Here is a 23,536-nt window from a genome sequence, read left to right as displayed (position 1 = left end):
GTTTGATTTTAAATAAATTTTACTGTAATAAATTATAACTTATTTAAATGAGATATATAGTTGTCATAACATTTAAAACTTTTAAAAGTACAATATTTAAATCTTTCGAAACATCACAGAAATGTGATATCAAACAATGAAACTTTAGTAAAAATAATATCGCTAAAAATAAAAAATAAATTAACAAAAGAAGTACAAACTTATTTAAAAATACCTGATATCAAATAACCTCTCTCTCTCTCTGACATAGTTTTAATAACTTTAACAATGTAATTTAACAACAATTATTTTTTCGCTTTAAAAAGCTGTATTTTTTCGGCAAAAAAACAATGTAAAAAATCTCAGAACGTAATATATTTTAAATTATTAAATCTACGATAAAAGATATAATAACTTTGTATAGAAATGTCTATTAAAGTTATATTATAAATTTTAAATGTATTTGACAATCCAATTTTTATGAATTATGAATAATAGATATATCAAATTAATAACAACATTAAACTACTTTTTATTTTAATGTTTGCAATTGTTTGTAATGCAATTCATTAGATTGCTTCATATTTTTATTGATAATACGAGAAAACTGACCGTAACAATTTTTATCATTTTCTTCGTTTCCAGAGTTTAAAGTATGTACTTTCGATAACCACCTTAATATCTTATCGCTAAAATTATCAGAATTTGCTTAACGTTTTACGTAATATTCTACCACCGCAAGTATATATTTGCAAAAAAAAAATCAATCTGACTAACCTGACATAAAAGTGTTCATCCTCCTCGAACAATTCGTCATCGATAACTGAGAGCTTGATAGTCTTCATGGTCTCGCCAGGCTCGAAAGTCAGAGTGCCCTTGGCACTCACATAATCAGATCCCGCCTCAGCGGAGCCATCTTCCGTGCAGTAATCCACGGTGCAGGGTCTGGTGAGATCACCTCCAGCCCTGGAAACGCCCACCTCAAAGGTACCAACGTTCTCCATCACAGTGTAATGACCAGGCTCGAAAAATACTCTCATGGCGTTGACTTGCTCGATATCGATGCTCTCCGCTTCAGCTTTCTGCAACTCGGCCTTGACCTCACTAAGGTCGCTCTGCGCCCGTTCGCTGATCTTCCTGCTGAGGTTGCCCGCGCCTACCATCTTCCTCGTAGCCTGCACCCTGTAAAAGGCCCGACTCTTCGGGCCCTTACCCAGCACTTCCTCGTGAGCCATGACCTCTAATTGCTCCAGCGGCAGGGTGGGATACTTTTTACGCAATTCCTTCAAGGTATTGATGTAATCCCTACGAGTCTGCTCGAATTCCCTCGCCTCCGGGGAATCGGCGTCGGCCAGGCGATCCACCATGCCGATACCATCTTGCTGAGGCTTGATCTCCAGCTCCACCCCCATCTCGGAATCCCCGACCTCCGCCTGCACGATCACACCCCGCTTGTTCATTCGGTAACCCTTGTTCAGATACTTGTATATCAGCAGTCGTCGATCGGCAACGTAAGCCGTCAATACCGTGGCCGGGAAGAAGGAGAAGGTCAGGATGCCCTCCCAGACCTCCAGCACGCCCGGGCTGGAAACCGCCAGGATAACGTAGAGCCACACATAGGCGAAGATGCTCCAGGTGGCGGTGACAAAGAAAACACGGAGATGCTTTATCTTCCGGGTCTCGCCGTTCGGGATCACGAACACGCACAGGGAAATGATAACAAAGAGATTGTACGCGGCGGAGCCGACGATCGTGCCCGGGCCCAGCTCGCCCGCCTGAAAGTTCTTCGCCCAGATCTCGATGATGGACAGCAGGATCTCGGGGGCACTGCTACCGAGCGCCATTAAGGTCAGATTGGCCACCGTCTCGTTCCACACACGCACCACGATGATCTGCGGCTCCCTCCCGTGACGGCGCACCACCAATTCCTTCTCCTTGGACGTGATCACCTCGATGGCAGCCATAAAACGGTCGCTGATGATTGACACGCCGATGAACAAGTACAACAGCAGAAGAAAGTACACCAGGCCCCGGAAGATGATGTCGATTAGATGCAGGTTATCCTCCGGACCCCAGAGCGGTAGCACTAGGCCCGGCTCGCAGCGCGCCGTGTAGTTCCCAGACATATTGTCAGAGTTGCGTGTGTCGAAAATTGCGGCTGGAACTTGGCGCGGCTTACTCTCAGCAGCAGCTCACTTGCCGCGTCTCTTCGGGAATGAAACTCCGCTCAAAATAATCCCGTTCTTCATTCAGAATGAATCGGAGCGATCTTCCTGATGGCAGGCGTTACCTTGACTCGCGGCTCGCGTTTCGCGAGGGTTGAAAATTCTAGAAATTCTCTCCCTTCGAGGGTGGGAAAAAAAAGGACGCAAAAGAGAGTTTCCCTTTTCGAGCCTTCGCGAGAAAAATAATCGAGAATTAAAGACTATTTTCTCTCATTTGCTATGTTTCCCTCGCGCGAATTTTGCTCTCTATTGCACTGAACACTGACTAGAGAGAATCGATGTATTCACCGTTGAAAAACCCGCGAAAAACGTAAACGTAAATCCAATCTTCCGCGTGCGATACAGGCGTGTTTGTTTTCGCTGAAGGAAGGGCGATGACGTTTCGGAACTTCACCCCACGGGCAAGCAGCGATTATACCATTCAAGCCGCGATTTTGTACTAGCCTCACGAGCTAATTTCCTCAGCTTCCTTCACTTATACCCAATTTCGTTTTCCAATCAAGTCTCCGGCATCGTCTCCCCGTTCAAATTGGCCTTGGAGTATTTTTGTCCGTGTGTCACTGCCCTGTCCTCCCCTGCACTCACGCACTCCCGCCCTGCTGACACCCCTTCTCCTTACGCACGCCCGTAAACTCTCTCTCACCCCCTCCCCCCCGGGAAAGGCAGGCTAGTACCGCACGGATAACACTGTGAATGATGGTGCGTATCGGCGTTGGGAATCGGCTACCGATGGAACCCACCGATATTACCGCGGCAGTGAGCTCCCATCACGAAGCGGACCCTCTGGCATCACGGGGTAACAGAACCGTACCGGGCCGCGCTCGAACGAACACTGAAAGAGGAGTGAGAGAAAGAGAGGAGGCTAGAGGAGAGAGCGGCCAGACCGAGTGGGGAGTGGTGTCTCGAGCTAGCCAGACGTGGCCACCCCAACTCACACACTCTCTCTCTCTCTCTCTCTGTCCTCCTCCTCGCCCTTTAGCCTTCTCTCGCGTCTCTCGCTCTAGCCTCGCGCGTCCTCGTCGGCGGTAGTGCGCCGGCGATATCTCCTATCTTGGTCCTCACCATCGTGCCGACGATACCGTCGACCTTGTCGCGGTGGCGGTGCTTCCGTCCTTATCCAATTTACAGCATCGGCGGTGCTCCCCTTCTTGTTCTACCTTACAGTGTGACGGTCCGACCGTCTTTCTCTCGCTCTCTCAACCCCACCGAGTCAAGCCGACCGCGGTGCTTCCGTCCTCGTCTACTCCACTAGGTGTTACCACCGCCCCGGTCGCATACCTTCTATCCTCGTCTAACTTCATCACGCAAGTGTTTTACCCTCTTCGTCGGCCGCGCTGCGCCGGCAATACCAACGAACTCGCGAGGCGGGTATCTCTGTTCGCGAAGAAACGCCGACGCTTTTATTACGTATCTACATGCTGCGTCTCTCCAGTTACGTTTTACGTGGCGCGGTAGTATCTTGTATTCGTTTGTAACGCGGAGTAACAAGGATGCGTCTATATCTTTTTCTAGCAACCCCTTCTCGCCCTTTCCTTTCTTTCATCCATCGCTTTTTCACCCCGTATTTATATCGTTGTCCTCGTCGAACCCTAACACTCTGTCTTTATCTTCTTTTTCTTCTCTCTCTCTCTCTCTCTCTCACCCTCTCTTTCTCTTACCCTATACCAGGGGTGGCTATTGCATGGTGGCAAATTATTCATACAATTCTCATAACGTAATAAAAGAATTTGATTTTATGTTTGATGAATACAGACAGATCGTGTCACACACGCATATCTATTATTTTTTAAATAAAATTTGCCTCTAAAAAATAGAAATTTATAAACCAAAATTAATTTTCCTGTATGCATACAAAGAGTTGTACATGTACAGAGAAAAAGAGAAAGAGGAGGGCAGGAGAGGAAAAAATGAGATAAAGGAGAGATTAAGATTCAACAAGGATAATGGGATGTAGAAAAAGCGATAAATAAAAAAAGAAAGTGAGAGTTCTCTCTCTCTTTCTCTCTCTTTCTGAGTAGATATATTTTTTGTTTTTTAAACATACATATGAATTTTGTATATATAAATACAAGCTTCAGTATATACATTTAAAAAATGAAATGTATATACATACATGCAGATTTCTGTTTGCTTCTTCATATTATGTCTATATATTCATACATAAATAATTTTTATGTTAAAAAGATATACATTTGTCATAGGAGTTTAATAAGAATTAATGAAAATATGTATATGTCGGAAAAAAGGGACGAAAAAGAGAGATGAAGAAAAAGAAAGAATAAATAAAAAAGCTTATATAAAAATATGTATCTTCTCAAAAATTATTAAAATAAGTATCAAGGATGTTTCTTTAATATTTAATTTTAAATTTATATAATTAAAAAATCTATATGTGTAAAATATCTCGATTAGTAATTCCGGATTCTTTGCCTTTCATTGTAGCTTGTTTAAAAAATAATTTTTTGAATTTAATTCCTTCTTTTTCTTATAATAGTTAAGTTTAATTTAAATGATGATGATTTTCCCGATCGTCTTTAATAGGGTGTCTTATAAATAATAATTTAATTTTAATTACTATTGTTCTAAATGAACCTATTCAAATTGCCTTTCCCTTCTGAAGTCATTATCTTGGTCGTTCTTAGATCCTTTCCATTCGTCACCCGGACTACCCATGCCTTTACTCATCCTCCCCACGTTCTCTATTTTCGTCAGAGCTTGCATTCCCTCTTCATTCCCATCCTTTGAGCCAGGAACGTATGCAGAAAAGCAATTTCGTATCTAAAATCATATCCAAATTCCTACAATAATTTATTATTAAAAAAATACTGATAATATTTTTTAAGATAACAAACTTTCATCAAACCAGTCAAGCAAATTTTAATTGTAAAACGGTTGCAAAACATCGTGAAAATCTACGTTAAAAAGAAATTAACAAAAAAGTTAAAATTGAAATTTCGGTACATACATCTTCTGTGTGAATGAATCTCTCCCTCTTATGAAATTCCTATATGCGCTATTGCTCTAAACTCGATCCTTGTCGCACCGGGGGGTGTCCATCCCCTTTCCATTCTCGTTGCACCGCGCCCTCTTCCCATACCTCGGTTTTCGCTGCACGATCGCGCATGTGCGCCACCCAGTGCGCAAGCAACACCCTGAAAGGGGTAGAAGCTCGCCTCGGTATCTTGCATCTAGCTAGCACGGCTAATTCTAGATCAAGTATAGCGAATTTATACGGGCATGGAAAGCATTTGATTATTTCCGTAATTAATTTAACTATCGATGAATTAAATGAATATTAATCAAGTTTTTATTATTCATTATTAGTCATACACTGCATTTGTAATTTTTACTGAATAATCATAAAATAAAAGATTGTCATCTTTATGAAATATTTATATGTTAATTACATGTTTTTAATTAATACATAATAAAATCGTAGTAAAAAATATTTTCAAATTTATTTTTAATGTACTATTATCATTGTCAATCTTTATTAAAAAGCAATTCTCCCAGAATTATGAAGAATTCAACGAAAATGTGTAAATTATTAATGAAATATTATATTGTACGAAAATGAATTGAATATCAATCGACACAGTACAATTAATTTTGCATGTTTTATTTATTTTTAATTAATAAATGCGAATCTCATAAAAGGCTTTCAGGATCCTTTTGATTGACTGAATAATGTGTGTAATCAAAATTACATTTACGGAATTTGCAATGTGATCACTTTTCGATTAATGATTAATGATTTTATTATAATTGATGACAATTGCATCTTTGATTATATTCGATATTCCGATTTTTAATATTTATTGTTATATATGAATATTATGATACAAACATAATCTAAATATAATTTAAATACGACGAGAGGCAGATGTTTTTGGCAACTTCTGCGCGACGTGAAATACGTTTAATCTTGTGGGATGACTTTTTACGCGGCAGAAGAAAAAAAGTGTTCTAGAAGATTTTACCGTCTTCGTGGAAATCGTAGTGACCTTTAGAATTTGATATGCACGAGCTTAAATACTGCGCTCGTTTCCCGCAGCATATTTGCATTTATTTTGCGACGTCGCTGTCGTTAGCTTGCGCTCTCTGTGAAATAATTAGAATGAAAGAAATTTCAAACGCATCGGATTTAAAAATTTTAAAAACACCGGAAAAAGATATGCCATCAGATTGTTTTACAAATAAACCATTAGTTTTTAAATAATAATTTTGTAGTAATCTCTGGAGAAATATGAAAAACTTCGCGCAATTATGTATAGTAAATGTTTAATAAAAAGAATCAAAAAATTGAATTAAAAAAGTAATAAAAGGACAACTAAAGTTTGTGTAACCAATTAATAATGTGTACACTAAATGATCAAAAATACTACAGGCTATTTTAAAACAGTTAAAATTTACAAATCAACATAACAATGCCTTTTAATTCGTATAAAAAAGAAATGTCTGTCTAATGATTAATCAATGAATTGTTACATTTTAATAATATTGGTCCACATTTTCCCCATTTCCGATGATTCTAAATACCCATCATCGTTCAATCAATGAGTTTCGTACTAGATGTCTAAGAATAGGAATCAGATAAGAGATTTTATGTGAACGTAACTTTACGTGCTACTACAAACAAGTTTATTATAATATGTATTTACTTTAAAAAACACAAGCAAAATACATATAATTAAAATTAATTGTGCACGTATATTGTATAATCATTTTATGACAATACATATAAGGATGCATAAATGAACAAGCGTATAAAACAAAGCATTAGCGAAATACAGTCATAATATAATAAATTCGAATAATGCATATGTGAGTAACTATATGAAGCACTACAAAGCGACAATCAAAGTTGGGAATCTCAAAAAAGTAATGCGTTACCATTATTTTTCGTAAAAAGTAACTCGTTATCGTTGCTCGTTACTAATTTTAAAAAGTAACGCGTTACTGTTATTGTTACTTAAACACGATGAATAAAATAATGATTCGCCGTTACTTTTTTGTTATTTTAAAATAGTTTAATTATATTTTAAATTCATAGTATTTGATATAATAATTATTATTAAATGTAAAAAATATTAAAATATTGAAATATTGAAACTTTCTAAATTAGTCTATAATATAAAGCAAATTTTTCTTTATATTATTTTTATAGAAAGTTAAATTAAATTAATTATTTTCAAACAATAATATCATTATTAAAAGTGCATTCCAAATATTCTCTAGTAAATATAATGAATATTCACTATTGAAATAATATATACGTAATGTGAATTATAGATTTTCAATATTAGTAGTGACTATCGAAATGTATAGCTTAATAAGAGATATAGAGAATTTCAAAATATTTAAAAAAATAAATTAAAAATTTATTATAAAATAAAATAATGAAAGTATAAAAAAGTAACGATAAAAGTAACGGCAAATTCCTTACCATTACTGTAAAAATGTAACGATGTTATCATTACCGTTACAGATAGAAAAAAGTAACGATCGTTACTGAAAAAAAAAATAATCAAAAAAAAAATGGTAACGCGTTACTTCCCAACTCTGGCGACAATGATTATTATTTTATCTTTATTTATAAAACTAAATAAGTATCATGTGATACTGAAATTTGATTATTTGTGCAGTACATCTATATGGCAAAAAAAATCATTACCCTCATTTAGTAAATAGCGTTATCATTATCCTCATCTTCCCCATTTTTTTCATCATCGTCGTCTTCATCATTATCGCATAGACACTGTGCGCATTCATTTTCAACACGCATATTCCTTAAATGTACTCTTAAATGTCCCGGAAGTGAGTGGAAAGATTCTGCCTTCAATGCTGGCATGGGATTTTCATCAAGATAAATATTCTTTAGCTCCTTAATGTTCATCAACGATAAGTGGTCCAGCTCGGTGAAGTTATTTCGTTCGAGATGCAGCTCTTGGATGTACCACGAAGACCAATGCGCCGGAAGCTGCCTGAGGCGATTTCCGGAGAGGTCCAAATACTTTAGGCTCAGCAGGTTACGGAAAGCTCGGGTTTCAATGGTGGTTATAACATTGTTCGACAGATATAAATACTCGAGATTCCTCAGGAAGTTGCAGAAAGCGTCGGAGTGTACTGCGCTGATACGATTTCCAGACAGATCCAGGTGATTCAGGTATAACATCGGGCAAACATCCGGTACAGTAACAAGGATGTTATCCGCCAGAGAGAGATTACGTATCATTCTAGTATTATTAAACGTGCCCTTGGCCACATCGGCGATCTTATTGCCTGATAGATCTAACATCAGGAGGCGAGTCGTGTCACTGAAGGCGTCGAGTGATATCTCTGAGATCAGATTCCTGGATAAAGACAGATTCTGCATTTCGAAAGCGTCTTTCAACGATATGGATTCGTCTTTGCATTCCTCAAAGCATACTTGGGTAATTAAGTTGTCGTCCATGATGAGTTCTTGCAGGTGCCTAAAAAATTAATGGTCAAAATCAAGAAAAAGAAATAAATAGCGTCAACAATAATTATATTAATAGCAATAGTAATAAAATAATTAAGACGAATTAAATTAAAATGAATAGGTAACAGCAATGACAAAAGTAACCATATATCATAAAATCAATAACTAAAATGATAGTGATAGTTGTAAAAATAACAAAAATAATATTAGTATTATTTATCTAACAACAATATCGAATAACAATAATAATAAAAGATATTAATATCGATAAAAACAGAAACAGTATTAATATTACTCATAATAGAACAACAGAAATGCAGAAATAACAGAAATGTTGCTGTCCATTTAAAATACAATTTCTTAAATTTTTTTACAAACAAAAAAAATATTAATTAGACAAAAAACAATTTAATAAGTTTGATATTATATATACATATATAATATAATACATAATATAATATTAATACCTAAGTTTGCCTTGTTTGACCCGATCAATAAAATTTTTGTTTATATGAAGATGAGTCAACGTTGCCGGAATATTGTCGAAAACAGCTTCACTGGAATCGATGCTGTTATTGCTCAGATGTAAATGAGTTAGAATAGGTGTTGCCAGATAAAAGTGCACTTGAAAATTTCGTAATTGACTGTTGCATAGACGCAGATGTTTCAAATTCGGAAAAACCTCATACTCCTTCAGGGTTTCTGTAGTGGGCTCATGGGAATCTCTATTGTTGTCGATAATCAATGTCTGCAGATTGGTACTTCTTGCCAACGACAATAGCTTCTCTTTTGGAATTCTATTTCCGGAAAGATCCAGATACTCCAAATTCCGCATCTTGCGGAAGGCGAATGGTGAGATATCGCTTATGTTATTGTTATCGATACTGAGGATAATAATGTCATTGCTATCGATAAAATCTCGACCGATTTTTTGAAGACCAACGTTAGAGAAACTAAAGACAACGTAATGATCATGAATGCACTTTACTTCAACACTTGGCGGTGGTACTGGTGGTGTATTTTGATGGTGATGTATGGAAGGTGTATTTTGGTGGTGATGTATGGAAGGAGGTGTGTTTTGAATGTATGGAGAAAGAGTTGACGAAGATTTATATATTCCCCAATTTCCCCTGAAATCGTAAGGGGGAAAATTATGTCCAATACGTTCGGTTTTTGCTAGATACACAATGGTGACAACGAAGCAAATGATGAATTTGTGATCGAACGCCATCTAAAAGAAAGAAAAAGCAGACAAATTAATACATAAAAATAAGAGTAAAAAGCACAACTAATTTAATATATTATTATAGAATAATAATAAAATTAGTTTATTAATAATAACTTAATATAAAATAAGAACAAGTAATGATAAATCAATGTAATGATAAAAACTTCAAAAATAAATAAAAGTTACTTAAGAAAATAACTGATAAAATTAGTAAATTAAATTAAAATTACGGACTATATATAAAATGGCTTAGTTATTATCAAATTTATAGATATTAAATTGATATATGTATAAAAAGATGGTTCTCTCAAAACTTTGTAAATTTATAACACTCATTAAATTAAAAAAATAATGAAACTAAACAGTGTTACTTGCAAAAAATTTTCTTGTGTTATTTTTATTTTAATCTTTTGCGAGGTATTCTATGTACCATTCTTCTAAAATAAATAAAACATTTAAAAATTCTGAATACAATTTTTTATTCAAATAATATAAGATATTTATATTTAAAAAATTATTATTTGAATATGTTTATATATTATAGTAAAGAATTACTTTATCAAGAATTATTTAAATATATTTATATTAAATAGTCAAAAAATATCACATAGATATTAAAATATTACAAAAGTATTATAAAAAGATTATTTATATGCTCTTAATTAGTTATGTGAAAGTAATGATAATTTCAGAATAAATTTGAGTGATTTGTGGGATACTTACCGTTGATATTAATTGTGTGGTTAATATTATTTTTTCTCAAAGTCGTTAAGCGCTTCTTAAATACTTCTCTCACTCGCGGATTAATTCACTCAAGCGGTCTAAACACCTTTTGTCGCGAGCGGGCAAACTTATCTTCTTATATACTGTGGATCGTCTTTAGGGGATCTCCCTTCGCGCTAATAGCAGTGCCGTCTACATAATGCACCGTACCTAATCGAAAATAATGCGTCCATATTATATTAAATTCACTGAATTAAATCAGTATCAAGTAAAGAATGCGAGGAATTATATTTTATCATATTTAATATAATATATTATCATTATCATATATTATCATCATCATAATATATTATCATATTATAATATTAAGCTGCTAATGTTTACATCCTTTCCAGGATTTAATTTAATTAATTTAATGTCTCTTCACAAAGTTAAAAATGTCAATTTACTGTGGCTGTAAAATAATACTTTTGATTTATAAAGAAAATCATGAGTTATTGTACTTGACTCTAAAATAAGAAATATATTTCTTTTTTATTTAATTATATAGCATAATAAATATATAACTGCACATTTGTGCGCATAAACGCAAAAAAGAAGTTAAATGTTATAATCTCCAACGTATATTATAAATATTTTAATAATCAACAACAAAATCTTTAATATATGAAGGATTCTAAAATTAACAGTCATACTTGCTTTGATTTTAATGTACTAATAAATATACATATACAAACATTTCTTTTTAAGAATATGAATTTTCTTTTAAAATCTTATTTCTTTATTTTTTATATTTTCTACTTCTCTATATTTTTTTATGTCTATGCATTTCATTTTATGTATTACAATAGAAAAACGTATTAAAATGTTCAGTCTATCATAAAAAATTCTATATATTTATAATATAATTACATGTATAAAAATATAAGAAGTAGATAGAAGAATGTAAATGTCGAAAGTGATAAAATTTATACAATATCCATACCTTTATATGCGGGTTCAAGATTATCGTCTACTTTGCTGAGCACGTGCGATTAAAACGTATCTTATGCCACGAGGGATGACTTCCCATGAACTTCACGCATTCTTACGGTTTAGTCTTACACAATTATCATACTGTTTATCATCAACGTCCAATGAGATAAATAATCTGAACCATCTAGCGCTTAGCAAGAAAAAAGTTCTGAGAAACGCAGATTCAAAAAGTAGTTTTTAACATTTCAATAATTCGGTCAAGCTTAATTAAGATGTCTGAAGGATTGGGCATATTTTATAACAGTAACTAATTCGTGTTATTTTTACTTTGTATGTGAATTCTGAACTTTTTTTTATCTGGATATTTAATTCTAGACTTTAATTTTAAATGAATAAAATTAAAAATTCAATGAATGTTTGTATGTATTTTTTTTTTTTAGCAATCAGAATGGCTTCTGCTGAAATCAAAGTCCGTTCTTTTTTTAGTGAGAAATTCAGCAGCATACTCAGCAGATAGCGAAGTCGTATAGCGCGATAAGTGTCAACTGACAGCTAATGCAGAGGTTTTCTTATTATATATCCCGTTACATCGTTTAACATAAATTATTATTTCAAATAAAGCAGACAGTCAGATACAATAATTTGTATTTTTACGTTATGTAAAATAAAGTTACAAATGTGTAATATAACTGTTATTAAAATAAGTTTCCAATGTATTTAGAAAAATAATCGAAATTATAACTATAAAACTTGCGACTAAATGATTTATTTTTAATGCGCCCTACATGATAAACATATAAAATTTAGAGACTTATATACGTAAAATAATAAATATTACATATGCTAAACATATGTACCGCTTAATCGATATTCGATTCGAAATTTTCTTAATTGATAATCGCGAGTCCGGCAAAACTTTAAATTAATGGATCTCTGTTTAAAATTAACGCAATCGAGCAATTCCTTCTTTTCATTTTGGAAGTAAAAATCCGAGGAATAAAATTAATTTAAAATTATGTAAAGTTGTGAAAAACATTTGTTGTAAACAATTTTTCACAACGCTATCTGGATTTGACACGTAATTGAAAAAAGTGTCCAGGTCCACTAGACTCGAAAATACCGAGTTATTAGATTATTATATATTTTGACTATTAATCCGATTAAAGTTATTAACAGTCAAAATATAATAATAATAAAATAATAATAGTCGTAATAGTAGTAAATCATATTGTCGAAAATTATGAACTGAATTATCTTAAGCTAAATATATAGTTATGTAATCTGGTAACGGCTCTATTTCGAGCGTCGTTATTTTAGTAAAACTATTATTTTTTACAAGTAAATGTTTTAGCGAATGTATGGAATATATTCCCATATCAGTAATGCCTGCAAAGTAATTCGAATTAACATTTAAACTTTCAAGTTTTATTAACGGCAATGCCCAATCTGTGGATAAATGACTCAATTGATTTTCCGACAAATCCAGATATTCCAGTTTCTCCAAATTTGAAAAGCTATCCTGTTCAATACGGTCTATTCTATTTCCTTTAATTGACAGCTTTATCAAGGATTTTAAATTCTTAAAGCTGTTTGGTTTAATGTATCTAATCGTATTGTAACGCAACGACAATTCATTCAGCCACTGCAAATTACCCAGAACAGGAACGTATGAAAATTCATTATAATCTAATAAAAGCACTCGTAATGATTGAATGACGTCAAAACGAACGTTAAACGCATTATCGAAATTGTTCCTTGATAAATCCAGGTACTTTAAATATGGAGTATTGAAAACTCCTGAATTTAGATGAGTGCAATTGGATAAACCTAACAGTTGCAATTTCGTAGAACTTATATCGAGTTTTCCGAGAGGATTTCCATCCAAATGTAAAGCGGTAATTTCCCCCGTGTTTTGTAAACTCAAATTATGGAAATAATTATTCTCCAAATGGAGAACGCGTAATGATGTCGGAATTTTATCGAAAAAATACGGATCCATTGCGTCGGCTTTGATGTTAATTAAATCTAAACGCGTTAACTTCGGGAAAGATACATTAAAATCCCATAAAAAAGTGGATATTTCATTTCCACTTAAATCCAGATATTCCAGATTCGGTAAACTCATTTTACTGCTGTTAAAAATTATGTATTTATATTTATATATATCTTCTTCCTCGAAAGTTTCCACTTCCGATATGCTGTTGACGTCTGCGGACATCTCTTGATAACTTAAATCTAATATTCGAAGATAATGATGTCGGATTTGATTATCCTTGTACAGATTGATGCTATTACGCGACAAGTTGAAACAAGATAAATATGGTACGTGATCCAAAATATTGTGGGGTATCTTCTTCAAGAAGTTGTTATGCAGTGATACATGCCGTATTGTGTCACTACGAATAATGTCGTTCTTGACAATTTGTAAATTCATATTGGCCAAGTTAAGAAATTCAACAGAATCACATTTGTTTTCTTTTTGATTAGTAACGCTTATGTCGTGTTTTTCTTCATGTTCTTTTGCATATATTGAGATATGTTTAAAATTTTGTTGATAATTATTATCACCAGATGCTATTGTCAGCATTAATACAAGCAGAAATATAGATTTCATCTGTAAAAATAATAAAAAATGTAACATAAGAATAATTGTCCAATAAACATGCCGAAGAGGCATAAATAAACTAGAACGAAATTATTTTGTAACATAATAATACGGTTACTGCTCTTGAATTGTTATAGTTTTAAAAAATATATACAGTATAAATTTGTCAAAAAAAATAGAAAATTAAAAAATGAATAAAATATCAGCGTATTAAATAAAATAACAATTAAATAGAAATGAAAAGAGCCATATACACAAATATTTTCCAAGTGTATAAAAACTGCACGATACAATTAATATATAATAACAAAATATATAAAGAATATTAAATTATATCTTTTAATTCCACAAATGTATAAAATTTACATAGAAACTTTTTAAAAATAATAGACATAGCCAGCATACCTTGGTTGAAATCGATGATTGTTTTACAAAATAATAATTCTTCTAATTATTTGGACCTATTAATCTCTCACTGATGGATGCTGATCACTGATGATTCTTGCAAACAGTGCGCCTTCGAAACTTGCAGCTTGTATATTTATAGGTACTATATCACGTCATTATTAAAAAAAGCATTTCCTCACGGTTTTATCATCCGGAAGCATAAAGTTCACCGAAAGTGACATATTTGGATATCTAACAGACGCATTTAATTTATCAAATAAATAGAAATTTTTTTCTATGTGTGTATAAGCACACGAAATGTGTAGTATAACAAAAACTATAATAAAAAATTTATATTTAATAAAATCGGAGAAATTGTATATTACGATAGTCACAAAAATATTGCAACTATAAAGAATTATCAGTTAACGAACAAATCAATTGCTCACCAAATATAGCTTAAATCTTATAAACACCTTCGATAAAAGTTTCTCGAAATTATACATGTAATCAATTTCTTCTAAAGTAAAAATTCTATATTATACATTTTTTTCACTCTAGTTCTTTTTCTGCAAACCAAGATTCTCCTCTTACATCTTCCGTTACGCCGCTGCTCTCACACGGTCACATGAATACGTAAAGTGAGAAAGCAAATGAAAGACAGCTAGAAATCATAACGCATATTTATTCTATATATGTATATAGAAAGAGTTGAAACAAAAAATTTTAGGATATAGAAAATGTCTATGTCCAATCCGACCATGGCATAAAATAAACGAAACCTTCAATCAAATTACATTTTTTATTATTACGATTTATTTATTATTATAATTACCAATATAAATAAATCCAATTATTATATCCAAATATTATATTAACTGTATTATTATATTTTAATATATGTTAAAATAATGGAACCACAGTTTAGAATTATTAACGTTTTTGTATTAATTAAAGTATTCTTTATTTATACATTTAAGATATTTTTAATTGATTATCGTAATTTATTATACTATTATTTATAGAATCGCGTTTATGTAATTAAGAAAATACGTTCGTAATAATTAAAAGAGAAATATTAACGACAATCAAAACTTTTGTCTCTGGTTTAATACGAACGATTGTACTCGTACCATTATCTGAGTTCTTGTAATTATTGTCAGTGATGAAATAAAGTCATCCGTTTCTGTTGTAAAATACAGTGTACAGTTAATAATAAATATGATTAATATGCGTATACTCAACAAATCTTAAAAATTTTCAATAATATAAAATATATCCCCTGTACCTGCATCAAGCATTCCTATAACGATTTTCTTTATTACTAGGCAGGCTTTGGTTGATCGTCGTGTGTATATTGAGTTTTCCTAACTGGATTTTCATATCGATGTTTTATATGCTTCCAAAGCCTCTGTAAACATTAAGTTAAATTAATTTCATTAATGACTTTTGATAACTGATAATTTCTTGAAAAATCCTATACACATATAAATAATTCAAAAAAGCCTAGAATATTTATTTATATTTTTAGTATATTTAATATATATGCACTTTAATATTTATCATACCCCTTCATTCACAGTTTCGAATATGTGGTCGCAAACGTGATCGTATGCCCTCTCAAAGAACATCGCACTAATCACAACACCAAGCGTAAACGTAGAGGTGCGCTGGCATACGTAGCGATAAAATAAACGTGCCGCCGTATTCAACATGATCAATCACGAAAAATATTTTAATAAAGTATGATGTAGATTGAAACACGGATTGTCAAGTTATTCATTTGTCATACTTTTAAAGAAAAGGACTGTATTCACGTAATTAACCAAAATCGTGTTATAATAATCGTGCATTTTTGAAAAATTATTAAATAAATAAAAAAGTACTGCTTTTTTAAGAAATAAAATCTATTGCTTAATTTTTAATTTAATTTAATCTTTCTCTCTCTCTCTCTCTAAAAATATTATTTAGAATTAAAAGAGAAAAGAGAACAGAAACAATAGAAATTTAACAAATAATAAAATTCAACTTAATTAATCTTTTATTTAAAAAAAAAACGAATACTTAGAATTGAATAAATAATTTTCACTAAGTCTTTCTAATTCTAATAATTTAGTTTTAATGTAATTCTTATTTTGTATGTGACAATTTGATAATAACTTATCATCCTGATATCCTTTTATGCTATTTTAGTTTATCTATTTCTAGGAAAAGATAGCGTAAACGATAAACTAAATCAGTCTGTTCTATTTTCAATTGGTTGCACAACTTCCGCACTTGATTTGTGCTTTCACTTAATATTATTAAACAATAATAATTACAAATGAAAAAATAATATCCAATAATGTAGAATAGAACATCATTATTTACAATTTTGTCTTCGTGAGGAAATCATCGTCTGAAAATTCAGAAATCGTATATTTTTGTCCCTCGTCAATTATACAACTTTTTGTTGACAAAGTAATTTAAGAAATGCTTCGCAATCTACATTTGTAATTGTAAACTCCATTAAATCTTCGATTAATTTGTACAGACGATAATATACCTGAAAGCGGAACAGATAAAACACATTGTTGCTTACCTTTCACATTTCTTATTTATATTTCTTAATAACGATATTGTACAAAAATACAAGTCAAGTAGATACAAGAAAGGATCTATCGCATATTTTAAAAAATTCCTTTTTAACATGATGACAGGAGGAAAAAATGTACAGAGCATTTTTTCACACACACATACGTATATAGGTGATATGTGTGTCGTAAACGCATTGGTATAAACTTTCTCGATTCTATACATTACAGACATCACGTTTTCCCTGCGTCGTCACGATGCAAAGTTTTCGGAATCGAGGTCGGTGTTTGCAGCACCTTTCGCGATATCCTCATCTGTCCGGACACTGGATCGCGTCCGAAATATTTGACCTGTATCTCGTGACCGACCTCAAATCCCAGCGCGCTCGGGTGAAGGATCCTACGCTGATCTAATTGGGAGATGGGTAATAACGCCGGTATCATGTTGGAATATAATGTCACCATGACTCCGGTTTCCCGAATCTCCACTATCCTCGCAGTATAAATCGCACCGAACTCCAAGGTCGGCTCGCGATCCTTCTTCAAAATGGCCTCTATCATTTCCTTGGCCTCAGTCATGGCGTCTTCGTTCGGCGCAAATATCGAGTAGGTCTTTTCGTCGTGCGGATATATCTGAGCGACATAAAAATAAAGAGCTGATGTACCTCGAGTTGTGCAATAACGTTTTGAATTTAATAATATCAGGTCATCGATTTTTCACTCTTCAGATTCATAATAAAAAACTTACGTGCACTCCGGTTTCCAGAAATATCTTCTTCAGATTCATCCCACCGATCCCGAGAAACTTTCCTCTCTGATGAATAGGAACTTCCAAGTTATCGACCACTGGCATTTTGTCTTTCCTAGGTGATCGCGGTGCTCGTATCACTTGATTCATAATCTTAATTATCTCTAATTTAGCCCTCGTTGCTTGCTGTAGACACTCCATTACGATTTTTAATGGCACTCCTGGTATCTTTATATCAGCCTGCAACGCGGTGAATCCTCGCTTGGTGCCTGCTATTTTGAAATCCATATCCCCGAAGTAATCCTCAATTCCCTGCGATCAAAAGTTCTTGTCAATCAAAATTGCTGACTTGACTACTGACGCTTAATTTCAGCAATGGCTTAACTTCAACAATAATTCCGGATAAATTTGTTCTGAAGGAATCAACAGTCTGTGCTCCCAGGTTTGAACTATCCGAATATGCAACGAAAAATAGATTCTCATTTGAAAAATTCAAAGTAATCTTTACACGATCTTGACGATGCCATCCAAGAGCAAATTGATATTCACTTAATAAATTCACTTAATAAATCACTTCACATCATACAACTTTTGCATAAAACTTTTCTATAATAGCATGCTTTCCGAAATATTTAGTATTGGTACCGTAGGAAATTAATATTTCTGATTAAGATTTTCGCTCCACTTCGCGAACGCGTATACTAATTTTTTGTATAACACAGCTCATACGTTAAGATTTCACAATTTACGATCAATTTTAATCATTCTGATCTCGAATTTCATAATTTTTAAAACCTTTAAATTTGTGTTCAAACTGATCTTCATTTATTCTGTCTGAAAGGTAAAACAGGGGATAATTTTAAACAAGAACCAACGTAAAATTAATTTTCCCCGTAGTTTATGTTAGAAAACAAGCAACCTTCTGATATATTTTTTTTCTTAAAATTATTTTCCCTCAAAAGGTGTTCGAAATGCAGAGTTGTGAGTGGTGCGTGGGCAAGACCGAATTAATTAACTGTGTAAGGGCTATGTAAATACGTACCAATATGTCGGTCAATATTTTGTACTCCTCAATATTCGTGCTGCTGGCGTCATATTTAGTCACAAGACCGATAGCCACACCCGCTGCCGCCGAAGATATTGGTATACCTGCGTCGAGCAGTGCCAAACTTCCACCGCAGACGGTGGCCATTGAGGAGGAACCTTTTTCGTAGAACACAAGGTACACAACTTTAATTTATAAAATTTCTGGTGCGTGTCATACATCGCGGCTACATAAGCGCGTTTACTGAACCAGATTTAGATCACTTTAGAATTGCCTCACCGTTCGATTCTAGGACTTCACTAGTCAGTCTTACAGTGAAGGGATAATCCTTTGGAAGAACCGGCCGCAGGGCTTTCTCCGCCAAAGCGCCATGTCCCAACTCTCGGCGACCGGCTCGACTCGCGGATCCCGTTTCATTAGTCGCGTAAGGTGGAAATTCGTAATGGAGAAAGAAGTTCTTCTCCTTCGTGCCACTGCAACAAAAAATACATTTCAAATATTTATTATACATTAATAAGATTAAATAAGACAAATTCAATCGGATAATCAAATAATCGACATTTGACAAAAATAAAAAAAGGATCCAAGAGATCGAAAATAGTAAATTGTGAATTGTATCTATAAACTATGGTGAATATTGTACTGCACAGATATTTATGCGTGTCAATATCTTTGATTAGATCGTACTAATTTTCCTTGCAGAAATTATTTTCTAATTTTTAATTGTATATCTTTAGAATCTAAAATCTCCTTTGGAACAATAAAATCTCGCGCTGTATTGTGACAAAATATTATAAAACAAAATAAACAAAAATAATAATATCAAAGTTTAATTGTTTTGCCATTAATGTACCATTAATTTATTATTAATATACCTAATTAGCATTGAAACGGTGTCCATTTTAAGCGCACTTTCCAAAGAGTCCAAAGTCACGGTGCACATGACCTGGGTCTGGCCCCTTTGAAATACAGCTGAACCATGAAGAGGATTAAAGAGATCTACCTGACACGATATGTCGCGCAGACCATTCAACGGACGACCATCGCATCTGCAAATCGTCATGTCTTGACGTCATGAATCATCATTTGAAGATCGACAATATAAATGTCACGTATATAAGAAAATATGATGTAAGAAAAAAAAATACCTGACATCCCCCTCTAAAATCGACGTCCTGAACACATCTTTGACGATCTTTCTAAAGATCTTTTCCACCGATTTAACATCCAAGTCCGCATTGTCGTTTCGCAACGTTTCAATAACGCTACTTCTAAGCTCGTTAACTGCGTTATCTCGCGAAATCTTGTCGTGCGTATAATTTGAAAATACGTCCCGCAGTCTCGCCTCCGAGAGCTCCCTCACGGAGCCCGTCAGACTGTCGTCCGGCTGCTGCTCCGCGGTCTCGACTTCTCTCTTCGTTTTACCGCACGTCTTCTGCAAATTCGTTATCGCCGCCACAATGGCCTGGCACTCTTTCGTCCCGACTTTTATCGCCTTCCTCAACTGGTCCTCCAGTATCTCGTTGGCCGAGCCCTCCAACATGACGACCCGATTCTGCTTGGCCGCGGTGATGACGAGGTTCAACGCGCTGTCCTGAATCTGACGTCTGGTGGGGTTGATTATTATCTCGTTGTCGATCATCCCGAGTCTGACGGCGCCCACGGGGCCGTTCCACGGGATGTCGGAGACGCTGAGCGCCGCGGAGGCGCCGTTGATCGCGATCACGTCCGGGTCGTTCGAGCCGTCGATGGCCAGCATGTTGCACATTATCTGAGTGCTGAGGTTGAACCCCTCCGGAAACAGTGGCCTCACGGATCGATCGATGACCCTGCTCGTGAGAATCTCACGCTCGCTCGGCCCGAGCTCCCTTCGCAGGAAGTTGGTCGGTATGCGACCGGCCGCCGCCGCCTTCTGCCGATAGTCCACGACGAGGGGTAGGAACGAAGGAGCGGTGGACGACTGTCGCTGGCAGACCGCGGTGACCATGACGGAGGTGTCTCCCAGAGACGCGACCGCGCAGCCGTCGGCGAAACGTGCGTATTTGCCCGTGGAGAACTCCAGACGCTTGCTGGACATGTGAAAGCATATCAATTAGTCGGGGATATAAAAATCAGTTGAACAGTTAATTTTCTTTCTCACAATTTTTTAAGCCATTCAAATTTCAGGTAATAAGTAACGAATTGAGAACCAGGAGAGCTTTGAAAGGTAAATAAACTTCAGAAACTATAAATAACGAAATTACATTTCTCAGTTAATTTCAGATAAGCATAGTTTTTGCAACGTTAATTTGAAACTGTTTAAAACCTAATTTCAAAGATGTGGGATATTAATAATTCGAAACTTGCAATCCACGTTTGCTCACTTTAATTTTTCAGAGAAGATCGATGTAAAGGAATTTTTCTATCAAGAGTAAAGCAACAGAAAAGAGAAACTCATTACAAAATAATTAAAATATAAAGATGTAAAATAATTAAAATAAAGTGTCTGTATGACTGGGGCTGTATATATTTTTACCTTGTAATTTTTTTTACGTAAACTATATATAATTTGTTCGAGAACATATAGACATTTTGCTGTAAGGTATGGGAATGAAAATTGAGAAATGTGAATGTAAAAGTGAAATGTAACAGAGTAGGTACAGAAGGTGTTTAAGATAAAATAGAATAGTGAGGAGATAAACGGATAGGAAGGAGTTCGAAGTCCCTTCCTTGGCTAAGGAACGCTGGAGGGGACAAGAGCTCAGTTGGCTAAGGTAGGAAATTCTGAAAATATAGAACAAATTAGGATAGAAATAGGAAGGCTAGTATAAGCACGATGATGAGTTTGGTAGGTGAATGATTTAGATTTAAAAGGCCAAAATAGAAGAGAATGGATGAAAGAGTGTGGATAGGTAAATTGTAAACCAAGTCCCTTCTATGGCTTCTGTAAAAGGTAAAAGTAATAAAGATTCTTCTTCATATAGACATTTTGCGAAACTCGAAATACATGCAAACACCTCGTTTCAACGAAATTCGCAAGGTATCCGCTACAATTCTATCACATCCGATTTGAGGTTAAGAAAGAAGATAAGCGTGACACTCACCCATCGGACAACGTGACACTCTCCGTGCCGGCGTTCCCGTGACTCGCACTGCTGAATTTGACGTAACACACATTTCCATTCTCGCACAGATCTTTACACGTCGAGAACACCGATCTGCGACGTCTCAGTAACCTAAAATTCGTAAATCCCACCATCCTCGGCAACGCAAGCACTGGCAATGCCGGCTCATAACCTCTTCGGCCGGCTCGTGCGCTGCACTCTGCAGCCTCCGCAGCGATATTTGAAGTAAAGCCGCCATATTTGAACAATGGACAAGAAGACATCATTGGCGACTTGCCACTGGAATTGGTTTCCTCCAATCGGACGCGTCGCCTTCTGACAGAAATTATTATGAATTCTTGCACTGCAAATACTTCGAAAAATTAAGAACATCATTTCTGTCAAAAAAAATGGTTTAGTGTACATTTTTCACATTGGCGTAAAAAAAAATGGAGCTAAAACGATCCATTCGATCGAGAATCTCAAGAAAACTAATTTCTATAATATTCATTGTTGATACTTTTATTTGATTAGATTTTTTATTTCATTTTAAATACCATTGAGATTTAAATTTATTGCCATTATCTGTACCTAATTTCTTCCTATTTTCTCTACTGTTATATTCAATTCGGTATTTTTAAAAACTATGATATATAATAATTAATACGTAAATAAGAATTAATTTTTTCTCTTTGCGATTTAATTGATATTTTTCCCGACGCATAGTAATAAATATAATATAAGGTCGAAAATAACGAGGACATATCTTCTTTTCTTTTTATATCTTTCTAAAAAAATTCCAAATGCGGTTTCACTTTCTCATTATTCTCTTCTCATCATTTCGCGGCGCAAGGCGAGAGATATATTCGCGCCAACGTACATATACATGTTCTGTTCGCTTCTAATATAGCGTGTTACTTTAAGAAAGCTTCCAGAGGAATGTTAAAGAAAGATCTCTGTTATCTACCATTGATTCGTATACATCACCTAGAGACTAATTAATTGCTTGCTCGACAGATATTTTGCAAAAATTGGATCGGTCATTTTTATTAGTATTCTGAAAAATTTTTATTATCAGGATGATAATAAAAATAACCCATCCAATTTTTGAATTGTATAAATTTTTAATTGTATATATATCGTTGATTCTTTCTCCTCTCTTTGGTGTAAATCAACTTGAGATAATTATTAATGAGATATTTACACGATCACCAGATATTCAAAAATTGAATGGATCATTTTTTATGATTCATTCAAGTTTTGAATATCTATATCGAATACCTCATTATATTATCTCAAGTTGATGTACACGAGAGAGAGAAGAAAGAATCAACGACTGATATACAATTAAAAAGATCTTCCGACAATATATATTCCTGCAAATGTTAAAGAAAAAATGTTGTCCTGCACTTGTACTCCTGAAAAAATGTGCACTTTATTCTGATAGCTTCCATAATTGATGATTAATCCGTCTGTTTATTAGATCCCTGTGCAAAACCGAA

The 23,536-nt window shown here is 34.2% G+C and overlaps 3 protein-coding genes and 1 long non-coding RNA gene across 6 annotated transcripts in view; all 4 read right to left on the bottom strand.

The window, feature by feature from the left end:
- Window positions 1-3,040, bottom strand: part of LOC105456793 (sodium/calcium exchanger 2) — a 62,058-nt gene extending 59,018 nt beyond the window's left edge. For all 3 annotated transcript variants that reach the window (XM_011701095.1, XM_011701096.1, XM_011701097.1), the window contains exon 1: window positions 757-3,040. In XM_011701095.1, coding sequence (XP_011699397.1) covers window positions 757-2,105 — 1,349 coding nt within the window. In that variant the 5' untranslated portion in view covers window positions 2,106-3,040. The remainder of the gene's footprint in view (window positions 1-756) is intronic.
- Window positions 3,041-4,708: 1,668 nt separating this feature from the next.
- LOC105456792 lies at window positions 4,709-5,530 on the bottom strand. Its single transcript, XR_975286.1, has 2 exons — window positions 5,170-5,530; window positions 4,709-4,982 (listed from the first exon to the last, which is right to left on the bottom strand). It is a non-coding gene; the product is annotated as an uncharacterized LOC105456792 (long non-coding RNA).
- A 2,270-nt stretch (window positions 5,531-7,800) lies between these two features.
- On the bottom strand, window positions 7,801-12,225 carry LOC105456791 (insulin-like growth factor-binding protein complex acid labile subunit). Its single transcript, XM_011701094.1, has 4 exons — window positions 11,604-12,225; window positions 10,619-10,828; window positions 9,135-9,898; window positions 7,801-8,677 (listed from the first exon to the last, which is right to left on the bottom strand). The coding sequence occupies exons 3-4, from the start codon at window positions 9,896-9,898 to the stop codon at window positions 7,885-7,887; spliced, it is 1,557 nt and encodes a 518-aa protein (XP_011699396.1). The 5' UTR covers window positions 10,619-10,828; window positions 11,604-12,225; the 3' UTR covers window positions 7,801-7,884.
- A 211-nt stretch (window positions 12,226-12,436) lies between these two features.
- Window positions 12,437-22,331, bottom strand: LOC105456803 (polyribonucleotide nucleotidyltransferase 1, mitochondrial). Its single transcript, XM_011701115.1, has 9 exons — window positions 22,035-22,331; window positions 20,100-21,020; window positions 19,827-20,000; window positions 19,231-19,424; window positions 18,949-19,109; window positions 17,907-18,218; window positions 17,396-17,791; window positions 14,604-14,645; window positions 12,437-14,207 (listed from the first exon to the last, which is right to left on the bottom strand). Exons 1-9 carry the CDS (start codon window positions 22,319-22,321, stop codon window positions 12,849-12,851), a joined length of 3,846 nt encoding a protein of 1,281 aa, XP_011699417.1. The 5' UTR covers window positions 22,322-22,331; the 3' UTR covers window positions 12,437-12,848.
- Window positions 22,332-23,536: the final 1,205 nt, after the last annotated feature.

The sequence above is a fragment of the Wasmannia auropunctata genome, unplaced genomic scaffold, assembly GCF_000956235.1.
Source record: "Wasmannia auropunctata unplaced genomic scaffold, wasmannia.A_1.0 LD335556.1, whole genome shotgun sequence".
Lineage (NCBI taxonomy): Eukaryota > Metazoa > Arthropoda > Insecta > Hymenoptera > Formicidae > Wasmannia > Wasmannia auropunctata.
Note: the sequence above shows the minus strand (reverse complement) of the source record. Positions and strands in the feature narration are given on the sequence as shown.